Source organism: Petromyzon marinus, chromosome 20 (genome assembly GCF_048934315.1).
Source record: "Petromyzon marinus isolate PM22_M1 ecotype Great Lakes invasive population chromosome 20, UKy_Petmar_22M1.pri1.0, whole genome shotgun sequence".
Classification (NCBI taxonomy): Eukaryota; Metazoa; Chordata; class Hyperoartia; order Petromyzontiformes; family Petromyzontidae; genus Petromyzon; species Petromyzon marinus.
Window position 1 is genome coordinate 2,343,563 of NC_133686.1, and position 17,231 is coordinate 2,360,793.

The 17,231-nt window shown below is 53.2% G+C and overlaps 1 protein-coding gene across 2 annotated transcripts in view; it reads right to left on the reverse strand.

Annotated features, from left to right (window-relative positions):
• The window catches only part of LOC116944042 (A disintegrin and metalloproteinase with thrombospondin motifs 16-like), a 64,229-nt gene that overhangs the window by 29,539 nt on the left and 17,459 nt on the right, over positions 1-17,231 (reverse strand). For both annotated transcript variants that reach the window (XM_076068238.1, XM_032957434.2), the window contains exons 4-12: positions 16,574-17,105; positions 14,659-14,909; positions 13,245-13,328; positions 12,617-12,782; positions 11,856-11,961; positions 10,174-10,311; positions 9,600-9,753; positions 4,193-4,288; positions 1-232 (exon numbers count right to left, since the gene is read on the reverse strand). The exon at positions 1-232 is cut by the window's left edge and continues 90 nt beyond it. In XM_076068238.1, the coding sequence (XP_075924353.1) occupies positions 1-232; positions 4,193-4,288; positions 9,600-9,753; positions 10,174-10,311; positions 11,856-11,961; positions 12,617-12,782; positions 13,245-13,328; positions 14,659-14,909; positions 16,574-17,105 (1,759 nt within the window). The remainder of the gene's footprint in view (positions 233-4,192; positions 4,289-9,599; positions 9,754-10,173; positions 10,312-11,855; positions 11,962-12,616; positions 12,783-13,244; positions 13,329-14,658; positions 14,910-16,573; positions 17,106-17,231) is intronic.

A 17,231-nucleotide genomic window follows, 5' to 3' on the forward strand; every position in this document is an offset into this window, starting at 1 on the left:
CGGCGTCGGGGGCGCACGCGCGCGCCTCGCACAGCCGGAAGGCGCGGCCCGTGCCCGGGCAGTATCGGCCGCCGAGTTGGGGCCGCGGGGCCCCGCACTCGCGTTCCCGCGAGCTCACGCCGCCGCCGCACGTCCGCGAGCACGCCGACCAGGGCGACCACGGCGACCAGTGGCCGTCGATGGGGCGGCTGCCCTCGTCGCCGTGCCGCAGGCATTGGCCGCGTCGGCACCACTGGGTGATCCCGGGGGGGAGGGGGGTGATGTTAGGAGGGTTTGAGAACCGTGATGAATCGTCATTCGTGCCGCAGGATGGAATCCGACGAGCTGCGAAGCCTCTTTCGTTCGCAGATGACAGGGATCATTCATTGGCTGTAAACATCTTGGTATCTAGAGGAACGCGGAGCTTGGGCAGTTGTTTGATAGCTGGCACATTATTTAAAACGGAGCGCCCCACCCCCTACAGTGCCCAAACGTTCAAAGCCGCGAGCGCGGCGATGTGATTAGGGCAACAGGAGCCGCGATATTTAAATATCATCGGGCTGCGACCGTGCGAGACAAATCAAATGTTGGGGGGTCCCCACCTGACCGACTGCCGCATCACCTGAGCCGACGATGTCGTCACAGCGCCACTGGGGAGCGGTGGTGCAAGCGGTTAGCGCGCTGCGCTGCGAACCCGGCGAGCCGAGTTCCATTGCCGCTCGCGGCCAACTACCGGTGACGGGCATCTGAACGGCTCGCGGTCCTCTCCTGCGTCGACTCAGCCTCAAATGAGTACCTGCTGTGCGGTGTGTGAACATCGCCGCTTGGTACAAAGGCGGCCGGGCGTGGTGCTGGCCACCCACCCCACTCCTGTGCCGTTTCGGCCTTGATATGTGCTGCTCGTCGCTTACTGCACTTGCCCCAACAGTCTGTTAAGGCTATACGGGGGGTCTTTGGTAGGGTTAGGGAGACGAGACGCCCGTGCACGGTAGGTTGGGGCGGTATGGGAGGGCAACGTTGGTGCCTGAGTAGTAGATTCTTGAATCTATCTGTGCGGAGATAGGCATGACCCCTCCCCACTCCGAGTGCTTTGCTTTCCGCCCCCCACACGAAGCCGCACGCTGAGTAACGGCACTGGCCAAACATCTTAATGCAGGACTAATTGAGACCCCCCTCCCCCCCCCCCTGGGTCATTAGTAGTGTTTTGTATTATTGTTATACCGCATTACACATCGCACACGCAGATGCGCGATCCTTCGTAACCCAGCTGATGTCACTTAGCACTTACGCAAGGCAGCCCCTCCTGGAATTGGCCGCATTAATCTTGCGCATGCGACGTCCTGAATGGCTGCGACTTTAAACTGCATCGGGTGACGGTGATGTCACCAGACGCATGGCGGTGGCGGTGGCTACGCTGCTGCTGCTGCTGCTGCCTCTAATCCAGAACCGTTGTGGAGGAGGCAGCAGCGACTCGGGGTTGGTGGATCACCGCACACAGATGTTGTCTGAATCTCCCTTCCCGTGGGTTGGCGTCGAGGAAGTGCCGTACGCCCGGCTTGCCAGGAGAAGGCTGTACAAGGGAGCGTGGACTAATCGTTTGCACGGGGGATAGAGTGTTTCCCCCTCGCGCAAGGCGTGGGTTTTTTTTTTTACTTGCGTGCACTCCTGTTTCTTAACTCCCACACGTGTATAAATAAAGACTCGTCATTATTTTCTGCAAATATCTTACGATATAGAGGACCGCAGAGCTCGGGCAAATGTTGGCACCTTATTATCTCTCTACGAGAGCGAGATGGGTGGCGTGCGACGCCACGTTACAGCTTAAATATTATTGTCACAGATTCGCAACCCTCTTTTTGCCTCAGCGTGGCGCTCCAATATAAATAAACTATTTCTTAATATCTTTATTTATATTATAACATCAATAAGTCAGGAGCCAGTTGACTCTCCTCCTAGCCATTCATGTGAATCTCAACTCTCGGTTCGAAATTAAATCCGTATATATTGATTATTATTATTATTGTTATTTTTGCGGCAAGTCGTACAATTCATTTTCAATGTGGTATCCATTATAAGGTTTGGTTTTGGGTTGGTTGTTTTTTTTTTGCTTTTGGTTGAGTGTAGCCGTGTGCGTCGTGTGGGTGCGTGCGTTCGTTTCAAAACTGCACAGTAAGCTCGCGTGCTTCGCTGCCAAAGTAAACCACGCAGGGAGGGATGGGATGGCTTTTTGAAATATCCGGCCAGGCAATGGTCTGCAGCTTCAATCCAAGAGGCGCTGCAGAATCCCGTGCACTGGACCCCAGGATTCTCCCCTCCCCCAAAGCGGTAGGTACGCGTGCCATCGTTTCCATGAATGCACGCAGCTAGCCCTGACACCGAGCGAGCGAGAAAATGGAGCCCTGACACCGAGCGAGCCACGACCCCAAGCGAGTCGTGACCCCGAGAGAGTCGTGACCCCGAGCAAGTCGTGACCTCGAGCGAGTCGTGACCCCAAGCGAGCCACGACTCCGAGCGAATCGTGACCCCAAGCGAGTCGTGACCCCAAGCGAGCCACGACTCAGAGCGAGTCGTGGCCCCAAGCGAGTCGTGACCCCAAGCGAGCCACGATTTCGAGCGAGTCGTGACCCCGAGAGAGTCGTGACCCCGAGCGAGCCACGACTCCGAGCGAGTCGTGACCCCCGAGAGAGTCGTGACCCCAAGCGAGTCATGACCCCAAGCGAGCCACGACTCTGTGCGAGTCGTGACCCCAAGCGAGTCGTGACCCCAAGCGAGCCACGACTCCGAGCGAGTCGTGACCCCAAGCAAGCCACAACTCCGAGCAAGTCGTGACCCCGAGAGAGTCGTGACCCCAAGCGAGTCGTGACCCTAAGCGAGCCACGACCCCGAGCGAGTCGTGACCCCAAGCGAGCCACGACTCCGAGCGAGTCATGACCCCGAGAGAGTCGTGACCTCGAGCGAGTCGTGACCCCAAGCGAGTCACGACTCCGAGCGAGTCGTGACCCCGAGAGAGTCGTGACCCCAAGCGAGTCGTGACCCCAAGCGAGCGAGCGAGAAAAGGGAGCCGTGACCCCGAGCGAGTCGTGACCCCAAGCGAGCCACGGCCCTGAGCGAGTCGTGACCCCGAGCGAGTCGTGACCCCAAGCGAGTCGTGACCCCGAGCGAGTCGTGACCCCGAGCGAGTCGTGGCCCCAAGCGAGTCGTGACCCCGAGCGAGTCGTGACCCCGAGCGAATCGTGACCCCGAGAGAGTCGTGACCCCGAGCGAGTCGTGACCCCAAGCGAGCCACGACTCCGAGCGAGTCGTGACCCCGAGCGAGTCGTGACCCCAAGCGAGTCGTGACCCCGAGCGAGTCGTGACCCCGAGCGAGTCGTGACCCCGAGCGAGTCGTGACCCCGAGCGAGCCACGACTCCGAGCGAGCGAGAAAAGGGAGCCTTGACCCCGAGCGAGCCGTGACCCCCACGGCAATCGACGCGTGAGTTGAAAAGTGCGCAAGGCAGAGACGGAGAGGCCCTGCTCCTGGAGGAGCAACAGAGAGAATGGAAGAGGAGCGCGTGGATCGGATAAACTTGCTCACGTTTAGAGCCAACGCACCGGCCGCGTCTAAGAGGAGGCAGCAGACTCGGGCAGCACGCGGCTCGCGGCACCGGGACGACGGACGGCCTGCGGGCGAGGCTAACGACGGAGTGGCAGCCAAAGGATTGAACGCGCCCGAGAGAGACAGAGAGAGAGAGGCAGAGTTCATCCGCCGTGGAGAGGGAGCTATTGACTCGGCTCCTGCACACGAGATAGCGACGGCTTGGCTAGGGCCTTCATCCAGCAGTGGATAGATTGTGACTGATGATGCTCAGGATGAACTAGCTATGTTGCAGGAAGGCATGGGGCACCCTGGGTTAAGTCATCCTCGCAGCAGCAGCAGCGGCTCTAGGCTGGCCATCAAACAAAGATGGTCACTGCAGTGCACGCTTTAAGATGCGCTTCTGCGGCCGTCTGGAACGCTCTCCCTTCCGATATTAGGAAGCCACTGGGGGCTATCCACCTTTAAATAATCTATATTAACGAACTCATTTCTTTAGAACTGCCATTTATGTTTAGCTTGTTGCTCTTCATTCGCACATCAGATTAGCGCGGTTGGCTATGCACGGTGCGATAGAAAGTCAACATCCATGCAGGGTGAGTTTGTGTACGCGAGCGGTCACCTCCCATCCCCCGTACCTTGTTGATCCCACACGAGGTGCCTTCGGCCGCTGGCATGAACTTGGTCTCACAGCGCCGGCCACTCTTGTGGCACCAGAGGGCCTTGCAGATGTCCTGTAGGGAGAGTGTGGGATCGATGGAAGGGTTAGGAACAAGCCATTGAATAGGGGTTGCGCATACGAATAGAGTAGGGTTAGGAACAGGAATGACATAGGGGTAGAGTTAGGAATAGAGTAGGCTTAAGAGCGTCACGAAGCAGCGGTCCTTACAGAGCAGGCGCATGCGGCTCTGCTGTCGCAGGTTGCGGACTGGCTTGGTCAGAGAGACGGTGGTTACCCTCTCGCCTGAGTCAGAGAGACGGTGGTTACCCTCTCGCCTGAGTCAGAGAGACGGTGGTTACCCTCTCGCCTGAGTCAGAGAGACGGTGGTTACCCTCTCGCCTGAGTCAGGGAGACGGTGGTTACCCTCTCGCCTGAGTCAGAGAGACGGTGGTTACCCTCTCGCCTGAGTCAGGGAGACGGTGGTTACCCTCTCGCTTGGGTCAGAGAGACGGTGGTTACCCTCTCGCCTGAGTCAGGGAGACGGTGGTTACCCTCTCGCCTGAGTCAGAGAGACGGTGGTTACCCTCTCGCGGTAGCGCCATCTGATCACTGTTTTCGTGTCACCCGAGACACGGCCAATCCGCGCCGTCTTCCGCGCTATTCGGACCTCGTGAATTCCAATCCAAAGATTATTATTAATAAATAATCATGAATAATAATAATAATTACGGCGTGTAGTAAACATCGCTCGGGAGACAGAATTGATCCCCATATATAATTAATGTACAGGCGTTGTGGGATGCAATGAGCACGGATGATGCGATATAAAAGTACGTTTGATTATTATTATTATTGTTTACCCAAGAAAGCCGCACGCTGCTGAGTCATAGGACCCGGTGCGTGGCTGTCGACTGCCGATGATAGCCGATGCAGAAATCCTTCACCTTTGACCGTTTGGGCTGCAGAGCAGCTGCACTTCGTCTGGCGCGCTCGTGCGTGCGAGCGGGCGCGCGTGTGCCATGATTTCATCGCTCCGTCTCCCACTTGGCGATAACCCCCAGTGAGCGTTCTCGCGCCCCCCAACCTCCCCGGCGTAGATTTTCATTGCGCGGTTTTGTTTTTGTTCCTCGTTTATCAGCAACTTTAGCGGTGATGAGACCACGTGTGGTGTGTGCGCGTTCGTGTGTGAGCGAGCGAGTGTGTGTGTGTGTTTTTTCGTTGTCAAGATCGGCCTCTGTGGAGGAGGTTCGTGAAGGACGCTGCTGCTGCTGGGGAGTTGGAGGCAGTCGCCCTCCAGCAACAACGGAGGGCAGAGGAAGCGACGCTCACAACAACGAGCGGAGCTCCGGTCGGCTAAAACGCAAAAAGGTGGCATAATGGGGAGCGCAGTTGGTGCATCTGCCGGTTATCTCAGTCAGTCAACCCATGGCACCGGTGTTTGTTTAGTGACCTGCCAGCAGCGAGAATTCGACACTTCACGTGGCCACAAAGCGCACCTGGCCTGGCACAGGCGTCGTGGTGACGTCACCGCTACTTCGTGGTTAAAGGCGGTTCTTATTGTGTTCGTGTGTGAACGATTGTCTAATTGTGTCACGGCCAACACCAGTGACGATTATCTGAACCGATCCTGGGCCTACCTTAGGTCGACACAGCCTCGAATGAGTACCTGGTGCGGTGTGCAAAATCATCGTCATTGGGAAGACAAAGGCGGCCGGGCGTGCTGCTGGCCACCCGCCCCCTCGTGTACCGTGCCGGCCTTCATAGGTGCTACTCTCTAACAGCACTTGCCTCAACAGTTTGTTTGGGCTATACGGGAGATCTTTGTTTCGTGTGTGAATGTGTGTGGATCATTCGCGTTATATTCGTTTAATACGCTGATGACCCGGTATACTCGCTGCTAACTACTAGAAGGTAATTGGGAGGCTCTGCTGCTGAACCTGGAACTTGTGACCAGCATTACCCGCAGCTCCAAGGGTAACCAAAACATCTATTAAACATTCATTTTTATTTTAGCATGTAAATTCCACTGAGCTGTATAGCTCTTTACAAGAAGCAACCTGGCCACAAATAATAGCTCAACGAAATGGCTTATCACGTGCAAATAAATGCACAGCGGCCAAATACTCTAAACGCCTGCTTTTGATTCTAAATGTGGAGGGAAAAACCAGAGGATCCGGAGAAAAACCCACATGACCACGGGGAGAGAGAGATTAGTTAGACACGCAAACTCCAAATATACAGCAGCAGGCGTCAGGGTCTCGTATTGATACTCACGACAACCTACCCACCCAACCCATCCTGTCAACCTCTCCATGAGCAACTGGTCCTATAGCAGCCCACATTTGTGTCCATCGGACAGACTTTTATCCGTAACCCGTGCACAGTCGATAGTTCCTTTTATAACGTGCAGTTGTATTGAGGGACTTGCTCTGCGTTGTTGTCTTGGGTGTGGTCTGGGACTGTTGTTGCTGTTGCGTTGCAGTCTTGCCCAAGGTTGCATTGAAAAATCGTCATGCAATTTCTACTTAAATACTTATATTTTTTAGTTTCAGTGGCTTGATTTCCTGCTCTCTACTTTGCACTCCTATCGATTTTTTTTGCGTGCATTGTTTGATCTACCTACAGTTGGGATTGGACGGTATAGCTCCAGTTTCACTACGAGCACAGTCAATGTCTCATGTCAAAGCCTTGATGTCTCAAAAGGTCCCCACTAGGTATCCAAATCAATCCGTCTTTACTTGGTTATTGATGGTTGGAACGTCTATCAAACACACGAGGTCAACAGCCTTGATGTCCTTCTAAATCAAACGTTATCCTTTCAGTTCCATGTCAACAGAACCCTGATAACCTCTTTTTTTACACCTCAAGAATATATCCCGGCTGCGTCACACCCTTAATACCGCAGACACTGAAAGACGGTAAGAATGGATTTTACCCTTTCTGGCAATAAAACAGTTATGTTCAGATGTTAAAACAACAAACTGAAACCTTTTGCAAGGAATCATGTCTTACATTAACCACATATACTAGTGGTGAGCATGCAAAAAAAACATTAAAAAAATCATTCTCTGGTAGTATATGTTGCATTGTCTTTGGAACTGATTGGTCCGCACCAGAGACAGCTTTCTTTAGAGCCTAGTGTCAAACAGTGTTAGACCAGAGGACGCCAAAAGGCGAACAGCACAAAGACAATGCCACTATCAGGACAATGAGAGCTCGGGGTGATCAGCTACATCACGGGACCTCCCTTGCCAGTGTCAAAATATAAGAATAGGTTTCACCCTTTCTGGCAACAAAACATTCGTGTTCAGATATTAAAAGAAAGACTGAACCACGCATTTGTTTAACTACTGCAATTGCCCTGCCTTTAGGGACCACGAGCAAGATCCTAAACAGGCTGGAGCACGTTCAAGATGCGTTCGCCAGGGTGCTAACTGGTACACAACCTTTTGAGGATCACATCACAACACACGCGCACCTGTTCCTTCACTGGCTTCCTGTCCGTACCCGCATTGATTTTAAGATTCTGTTGCTGCTATTCAAGGCCTTGAATGGACTTGCTGCTCCGTAGATTCATGATCTCCTTCATCCACGAATATTTCATCAAGATCATCGAGATCTTCAGATTGTGCACTGCTCACTGTCACCACGGTCTAGGCTTCACACTTGGGGATGATCGCTTCCTTTGCAATTGCGGCCACCTAAACTCTGTAACTCGTTGCCCCATTCGAGGTCAGGGGAATTCCCAGACACTTTTGAGATCTTCAAATCTCGACGAAAAACCTCTCCGTTTAAAATAAATTTTCTCTCTCTTTCTCTTTAGTTATTTACAAAGCCCTTTTCTCACTTCTTCGTGCCTTGGTCGATGTTAAACTATGTCCGCCTTGCCACGCATAGCACCACTGAGAACGCTCGTTCACGGGGTGATTTGTAATGTTGTTGTTGTAGTATTATTATTCAGTGAAACTTGCCGTCCGTGAGACGGTGTGGCTTGTGTTGATGTTGAGGCCCACTTAGCAGCATTCTGTATTGGCGATATCCATGCTTCTCAGCGATATGCCGTAACGGATGTATGTACACAACTCGTTAAACACACACACACAGAAAAACTTACTTAGGCACATCGCTAAGTTATCCTCTCATCGCTGCTGTGCGCGTCTTTAATTGAATCTAAATATTTTCCCAAAGAGAATAAACTCCCAGAAGAATCGCAGATGACTTAACTCCGACCAGAGGACTCCGAAAATACAAAGAGAGCTGAGAGAGAGAGCGCGCGAGAGATAACCGAGAGTGAGAGAGCAAGAGAGAGAGAGGGATGCGAGCAAGGAAGAGAGAGAGAGAGAGAGAAAGAGAGCGGGAGAGAGAAACTGAGAGAGAGAGTGAGACCGAGAAAGAGAGAGGTCTAGCAAGAGAAAAGCGATAGCGAGAGAGCTAAAGAGAGAAAGAGCAGCCTCTACTACAGTGCTACCCTAGGGATCAGCGTCATTCTCTGGCCGGGCCTAACCCAACACTAAGAACATCTCACTGAGAGCCTAAAGCAAGTTGATAAAAAAACATCGCTAATGGATTTGATTGGGGAGCCGGGGGGCGGGGGCCGGGGGTGGGAGTTGAGCTGGGGGGGCGGGGGGGTGTAGGGTTTTGCGCTGCAAGCCCAGTCTCTAGTAGACTAGCACATGTGTGCTTAGTACATTAAGGTTGTCCCATGTGGAATCGAGCGCCAGGATGGATTAAGTCTGCGTACACAAAGTGCGGGGTTGTTTGTGCGAACGGCGTCCGCGCTTTCTAGCTAAGGGGGGAGCGTTCACAGCGTGCGTCCGTCCGTGTAACGTGAATAGCGGGGGTCACGGGAACTGGCTCGTAAAGAGTTGCGGTGCGGTTCGGGAGGTTATTCACCCCGGGAGAAAACCGGAATCCCGAAACGTAGTTTGGGGGGGGGGGGGGGGGGGGGCGGGACATTTAAATTAAACTTTAAAAAACAATTTCGATTTAAAGCTTTCGTGACTGCAATGATTCATCTTCTTTGGTTCTTTCGGTAAAGTCACGTAGAATGCGAATAAAATAATAACGTCGTGAGAATATTATTGTGTTATATTATTTTATCAATTTATTATTTTATTCTCATTCTACGTGCCTTTACCGAAAGAACCAAAGAAGGTTAAAAAACAATATACAGCGCTAAATGGGAAAGGCTTTTCGGCCATGGCGATGACGTCACAGGCCGAGCCGCGTGTGACTCACCTCGCCCCCTCCCCCGCACGTGACCCCCCCCCCCTCCCTGTGTCGCCCCACTCCCCCCCCGCACGTGACCCCCCCCCCCTCCCTGTGTCGCCCCACTCCCCCCCCGCACGTGACCCCCGCCGCCGTGTGAAGAGGCGCGCGCCGACCTTTTTGAAGTCGAAGGTGCACAGCTTGGCCCTGTCGCCGAACTGCCACTTGCACTGCGTGTCGGCGTCGTAGCGCTCGCCGGGCAGCCGCTCGGGCAGCGCGAGCTCACCCACGCTCCGCGCCGCGTCCATCAGGCACAGCGACTGCGCCGAGCTGGGGGGGGCGGGCGGGGGTCGACAGGGTGGGATGAGAATTAAGAAGAGTTTTGAGACGAGAGGGAGGAGAGCGAGGCACGCGTTAGCAGTGGTGGTGGTGGTGATGATGGTCGGGGTTGGATAGAGGGAGGCGTCGGGATGAGAACCAAGAGCATGGGAATAAAGGGAGGTCATGGTGATGGTAGTGGGAGGGAGGGCGAGGGGTGGAGGCAGGGAGGGAGGGGATGGTGGTAGTTGGTGGTAGTCGTAGTGGATGATGGTGATGAGGATGTGCCCACGTGTCCGTGTGTCCGCGCGCCACTCGCCGCCAGCATGGCCACGTGTCCGCGTGTCTCTGCGTGTCTCCGCTTGTCTCTGCGTGTCTCCGCGTGTCTCCGCGTGTCCGTGTTCACTGCGCGCCCTGCACCGTCGCTCACACCTCAGGAATCGCTGCAGGGCGTTGCGACTGCAGGGAGACCAGGAGAAGACTCCGTTGTTGCCCGCCAGCGTGGGTGCCATGATGTTCCCTTCCGACTTCTTGCACAGATTTCCCTCTCCGTCGTGCACCATCCCGAAACTCCACCACGGAGGAGGAGGGAGGGGCACGCGGGGAGAAGAGGAGAGACGAGGGAGGAGAAGGGGGACATTATTATAACTTTCACTTGACTCATTACCACTGTGGAGTCGCAAACGGAGCCTCCGAACGTTGACGTCGGTGAGCCAGGCTACGACTCTTCCTCGACCGCACCGCGGAAGGGGCAGATGGAACAGATGGAGATTAGTCCACACTTTGTTGTATCACATTCTCCTGGTAAGCCAGGCTACGGCACCTCATCGACCGTACCGCCAGAGGGGAGTTTCGCGACACCTGTGCGGTGATGGCACCAACCCTTGAAATGATCGTGGCTGTTGACGATGATGATCATGATTGGTGATGGCGATGATGTTACGGAAGTCGGTGGTGTTGGCAGAGTGGTTGGAGTTGCAGAAGTATTCCAGGGTCGCCTTAGCGAACGAGGTTTCCTATAATTCCCCACGTTCTCTGAGCTCATTCTTTTGCTGCATCACCGGAGCAAGCCAGAGCGAGGAAATGTAGTCATAACCATAATGATACATGAATAAAATAATGTGTTAATAAGCTAATTTATGTATTTATTGATTTATTTAGTGATGGCGATTATTATTCACCAGCCAGGTAGCTCGGCAGTCTGTATGTTGCGAGTTCAAATCCTGATTGGACGGATTTACTCAGCCAATCATCGTTATCTCCGTCCCTTCAGGGTCGATAAAATACCTACCATTTTACGAGAAAGTCAACAGTTGGTTGTCTTATGGAGAGACTTACCCACCTACCCAGCCATAGTAATGTGGAATTACCACTACCGGCACTGGCAGCGCTACAAACAGGAGATGATCACCAATGCCTCTGCTCAGTTGCGTAGGAATGCACTCTTGACGATCCCCCTGTATCTTCCCCACTATCTGACCTCATTCTCTGCTGGCTTACAACGAGCCGGACCCAGGGAATGCGGTCACAATAACGATGCTAAGCCTGGCTCATCCCAAGGATCTCTTGCCAAGAGTAGCGGCAGAGCTGGCTAAGCCCGCGCGTTAAGGGAGCCTCTCATTCGTCAAGGGGGGTGGGGGGCGGATTTAACTGTGCGTACAATAGTCTGATGATGCAGACAGTGACCAGAAGGAGACTGACACTATTTGGACACACACCGCATATGTTGGATGGACAACAACAGGACATTTAAAAGTGTTGTTGTTAGGAATATATATTTGTTTAAGCAACTGGAAAGAGAGGAAGAGCTAACGGAGAACAGCTTGACGACAATATGCGAGATTGGTGCCAGAAATCCGTGGCCAGCGCTTGAGCCATATTGGCACGACAAGACAGAGAGGAAAGTGGAAAAGCTGCAGTGGACACTTACTACGGGCTGGCTGCCCATAGATCGTGATGATGATGATGACGAAGCCAGGTGTACGTACAGAAAAACAAGCAAATGCCTTGCTGTTTATTAAGGTTGTTGGGGGGGGGTGGGAGGGAGGGCAGAGGGGTTGGAGGGGGAGAGGGGGAGGAGGCGATCACCCCACTTCGAGTGGCGCTGGACTCACTTGTGTCCGGACTCGTGAGCGATGGTGAACGCGAGACCAAGCCCCGAGTCCTCGTTCACTGTGCAGCTGCGGAACTTGCTGCACATCCCACTGATGGGAGCGTAGCCTGCGTCACGCACCAAACACAGAGAGCCTTAACACACGATTGGGGCAAGTGCTGCTCGCGGGCAAGTATGAGAGCCATCATTGTGTACGCGAGTCTCTTCGTGATTCTTTGGGTCTCTAAATCAATGGGTCTCTATATAAGTCCATTAGTCTATATAACAGTCTATACGTCTCTGGGTCTATATGTGATCATATGGATGTATCTTGAGTCTATGGGTCTCTATGGGATTCCGTGGCACTCTCTACGAGTCTATGGGATTCTATGTGATTTCAATGGGTCCTTACGAGAGTGTGTGGGTCTCCATGTTATTCTATTGCTGTGTGAGTCTATGGAGTTCGTATTCTATGCGAGTCTATGGGTCTCACTGCCGTTCTTTGGGTCTCCTATTCTCTATGTGATTCTATGGCTCTGTGTGTGTTCTGCGGAACTTCATGCGAGTCTATGGGTCTCTTTGCCAGACTATGGGTGTCCTGTTCTCAATGCGACGCTATGGTTCCCTCTGTGTGTGTGTGGGGCTCTATACGAGTCTATGGGTCTCTTTGGCCAGTCTATGGGTCTCCGTGTGCGTAGGGGTAGGTGGGGGAGCGGGGGCGAGGTGGGGGGGGGCGCGGGTGGGGGCCAGGGTGATGGGTGTGGAGTTAGTAGTGCATCCTACCCAGGGTGTCACACGGCTCGTTCTTCCACGAGCAGATGTCGGTGCCGGTGAGCAGCACGGCGTGGTCGTGGCGACCCCCGTGGCGCCCGGCCGCCGTCACGCCCGACTGCCACTGGCAGAAGCTGGACAGGGTCTGGTCGGCGTGGTGGTTGATGACCAGACCTGGCTGGCCGTGCCGACAGAGCACGCAGCGTCCACCTCAGCCCACGGCCACTCCGCTCACGCAGTCCGTGCTCGCGAGAGACTCGGACAAACGCGGACGCTGCTGCTGTTTGTTTGTTTGTTGTTGTTGTTTTCTGTTGTTTAACACGTAGGGTTTCGCGAGCAATAGTATCCGTAACAACGGTTTGTTTACGTTTCGCTGGGTTAGATCGCGTAGATGTAGATGTCGTGGATCACAGAGTCGAACCTAGGCTTGTGAGCGGTGCTGTTCTCGGTAATTTATTATAACTCGATTGTATTTCGTCTGAAAATTGCTTTTACTGTTCTTGCGATTTTAGTCGTTTAACAGTGTGTTTCTTTTACCTGCACGGCACGTTGAATTGCATCGTTTGCACGAACTAGTGCCGTAGAAATGAAGGCTCGATCGATCGATTGACTCCCAGCTACGGACCCACGAGTTACTCACCTGATCCTCCTCGAGCAGCACGAGTCCCACCACCACCAAGTTGATGTTGCTTCCTATAGTCCCGTCCCGGAAGAGGCTGGACACCTGCAAAGGACGTAGAGATGAAGCGACAGTGAGGAGTTGGGGGGCTGTCAAGTGGGGGCTGGGGAAAGTGGGGGGTGGGGGGCTGGGGGGGGTCATTCATGCAAATTGATTTTCACAATCGCCGAGTAGGAACCTCACAGATGCGAGCTGGAAAGTTGCTGCCAGCGCTGCCGACAACTGATCTACAATTCTCTAAATATTGAGATGTTAAAAGCAATTTATTCAGCCAACCATTGCACTAAACTCAAATTTAGCAATCTTTGGAGGAACGTGGGGTGTTCACTGTTTTGTTGGCCGACTCTCTGTGTTGTGTTGCATTATATTTCCAAGTTTACTAGGTTTGCTTTCTCAATCATTTGTACCTGATGATGGTTGCTTGTGTTGCAATCGAAACGTCGTATTCTATTATTTTTATTTTATTTCTTTCTACGTGACTTTACCGAAAGAAACAAAGAGTAATCACTGCACTGTTTATTATTTTTAAAAAATGCCCACTGAGCTATATAGGTCTTGTACAGAAGGGATCTGACCACAAAAGATAGCTCAACGAAGTGGCATATCCTCACGTGGAAATGTGTAGCCCCAGTCAAATACTCTAAACGCGTGATGTTGTTTCTAAATGTGGGTGGGAAAAAAACCGGAGGATCCGGAGAAAAATCCACATGACCACGGGGAGAGAGAAAGAGAGACAGACACGCAAACTTCAAATATACAGCAGCAGGCGTCAGGGTCTCGGATTGAACCCACGACCTCCGGTATACCAGTCGAGGTAGTTAACATCTCCTAGCCATCGTGGAGGGATAATCGGAGCACCTGGAGACAAAAAAAGCACCCAGGCATGCGAGGAGCGGCATAGCTCTACGCCGTACAGATGGGACGGACGATTATGTCAATCGCAACATTTAGCCATCCTGTGTGCGGTGATCCGCCAATCCCCTCACTGCTGCCCTCCACAACAGTGCTGTACTACAGACAGTCACGTCGAGCAGCAGCAGTAGAGTATAGCCTCCACCACCACCACCACCAATAGCTACACCAACTCTTCTCCAGGCTGGGGATCGTCACCACTTATTTTTTTTGCTGCCTTGGCCAAGATTGTACCTGTTATTAACAAATCGGCATAAATGTTTGTACTCGTGATATTGATGTATTTGTTGCAGCGACTGGTTTACCTTCTCTCTAATTTGCACTGATATCGTTGTTTGTTGTTGAAACTTGCCGACCCCCCCCCCCAAGCCCCACTGGACATGTGTGAAAAAGAGCTTCATAGATCTTTGGATTCCTCCACCTCCTCCGCCAGCCGACAGAAATATTCCGTATTCCCACTCACGATGTTGAGGATGGTCAGCACGTAGGTGGACACGCTCGCGCGCCCGTGGTTGGCCACCATTCGTGGGTCCACCACCACTAGGGTCTCAACCGTGGCCTCTCCGCGGCGGCTCGGCCGTGCGCTCACGGGCGACCGCCTTCCCCTCTCCCGAGACACGAGCCCCGGGGATCCGTGGGGAGACTTTCCCGCGGGCAGGAAGGGGAATTCGTCCGGGTGGATGAACGCATCCTTGCCAGGTGGTCTCGGCGCGTCTGTTCCAAGGAGGGGTTGTTTTTTTTTGGGAGGGGGGAGGGTCCAGTTGGAGGAGAGTGGGGGGGGGGGGTAAAGTGTGGGGGTTTGGCTTTACGCATCGGCGGCCGCGTGGGAGTCGTCGGAGGCGATGTGTCTGTCGCTGGAAGTGATCGATGGTGTGGATGATGGAGTTTGGTGGATGTTCTCATGAGGGTGTCCTGTAGGTAATGCATGTACGTCGAACTTCTTTCGCACCGTATAGCAGCCAACCGCACGCTAATCGGTGGGGGAAAGGACGACAAACTAAAAAAAACAAAAAGCAGATTTTCTAAAAAACATTGGTCTTCAAGAAAAAAAAAATATCTGTAAGTGTTGCACGTGCGTGTCGGTGTGTGGGTGGGTGTGTGGGCGTGTTGGTGTGTGGGTGGGTGTGTGGGTGTGTTGGTGGGTGGGTGGGCTTGTCGGAGCGTGGAGCTGGCCACCCAACCCCTCGTATGCCGTTCCGGCTTTCGTAGGCGCCACTCGCCTACAGAACTTGCCCCAATGGTATGTTAAGGCTATACGGGGATCGTTGTCAAAGTTGTGTGTACGTGTGTGCCCGCGACAATGCACGTGGCCTCGCAGTGCACCTGGCCTGGCACGAGCGAAATGGGTACCCAGTGCAGATCGTAAACATGGCCACTAGAGAGACAAAGGCGGCCGGGCATGGAGCTGGCCAACCCACGCCCTTGTGTTCCGTGGCGTACATTCAATAGGTGCTCGCTAACAGCACGTGCCCCAACAGTCTGATGAAGGCCATGGCGGGTGGGGATCTTTGTCTCTGTGTGTGTAGGGTATACGCGTGTGCGCGCACGTGTAAATATATGTAAGTATATCACATATGATGCACTATCTGTATACAAAAATACGCATGCACATGTTAACGATTCTGGAAGCGTTCCAAGAGTTTCCAATTATACACAGTGGGTGGTATCAGTCACGTTAAATGCGTTTTGCATCTAATAATGAATTGCCATAATAATAACACCATAATAACAATACGATTTGCAATTGTACAAACTGTAAATGCTCCTTCACAATAAAAAGCAAACTATAAAGGGCATTGATCATCAATCCATCTGAAATATGTCATTCGTTATAATTTTAAAGGCTCGATTTTACCAGCAGCTTTTCTCCTGATATTACTTGGAAATGGCGATTCAGAGTCAGACAGTGAGAGAGACTTGGAATCTCTAATAATATATAGGTCGCTGTGATAGTCTGGGTCTCTATAATCGCCTATGGGTATCTGGAATACTAATAATAGGGGTTTTTCCCTTTTTTTCTGGCAACAAAACTGAAACCTTTTTACGAGGATTCATGTCTGCATTAACCACAATACCTGCAGTCAAAATGCAAAACAAAAAACATACTATGATAATATATGCATTGTCCTTGAAACTGATTACATTTTGACTGCAGGTATTGTGGTTAATGCAGACATGAATCCTCGTAAAAAGGTTTCAGTTTTGTTGCCAGAAAAAAGGGGAAAAACCCTATTATTACATTTTGGTACTGGCAAAGGCGGTCTAATGATATCTGGAATACTCTCTGGGTCTCTGTGATAGCCGATTACTGAGGCAGAGACTGAGAGAATTTGCATCTCTGCGTCGCAAATTTATGAAAAAGTCCGATCCTTACATACATTTCTTGCGCCGTCCGCAGTAGTGCTCCTTGCGCGTCTCCTCTCCGCGTCTCCGCGTCTCCTCTCCGCGTCCCCGCGTCTCCTCCCCGCGTCTCCGCGTCTCCTCTCCGCGTCTCCGCGTCTCCTCCACGTATCCCCGCGTCTCCTCTCCGCGTCCCCGCGTCTCCTCTCCGCGTCCCCGCGTCTCCTCCCCGCGTCTCCGCGTCTCCTCTCCGCGTCTCCGCGTCTCCTCCACGCGACCCCGCGTCTCCTCTCCGTGTCCCCGCGTCTCCTCCACGCGTCCCCGCGTCTCCTCTCCGCGACCCCGCGTCTCCTGTCCGCGTCCCGGCGTCTCCTCTCCGCGTCCCCGCGTCTCCTCTCCGCGTCTCCGCGCGTCCTCCCCGTGTCTGTCCGGCCGGCGATAGAGGGCGTGGGGCGCGTGACCGGAGGGAGAAGTGGCGGAGCGAGTGTGGCGGTGGCGGTTCCTCCGCGGAGTCTCGGGCACGAGCGGCGAGATGAAGAATTCTCCGTGGGGAGTGCGGATCAGACCTGACTGCACGCAACAGCACAGCGGACCATCGACACCACACAGACACACACACAGACGACACACACGGACAGACAGGCAGGCAGGCATACGTGATGCTAAGTCACTTCGTTGAGCTATAATTTGTGGCCA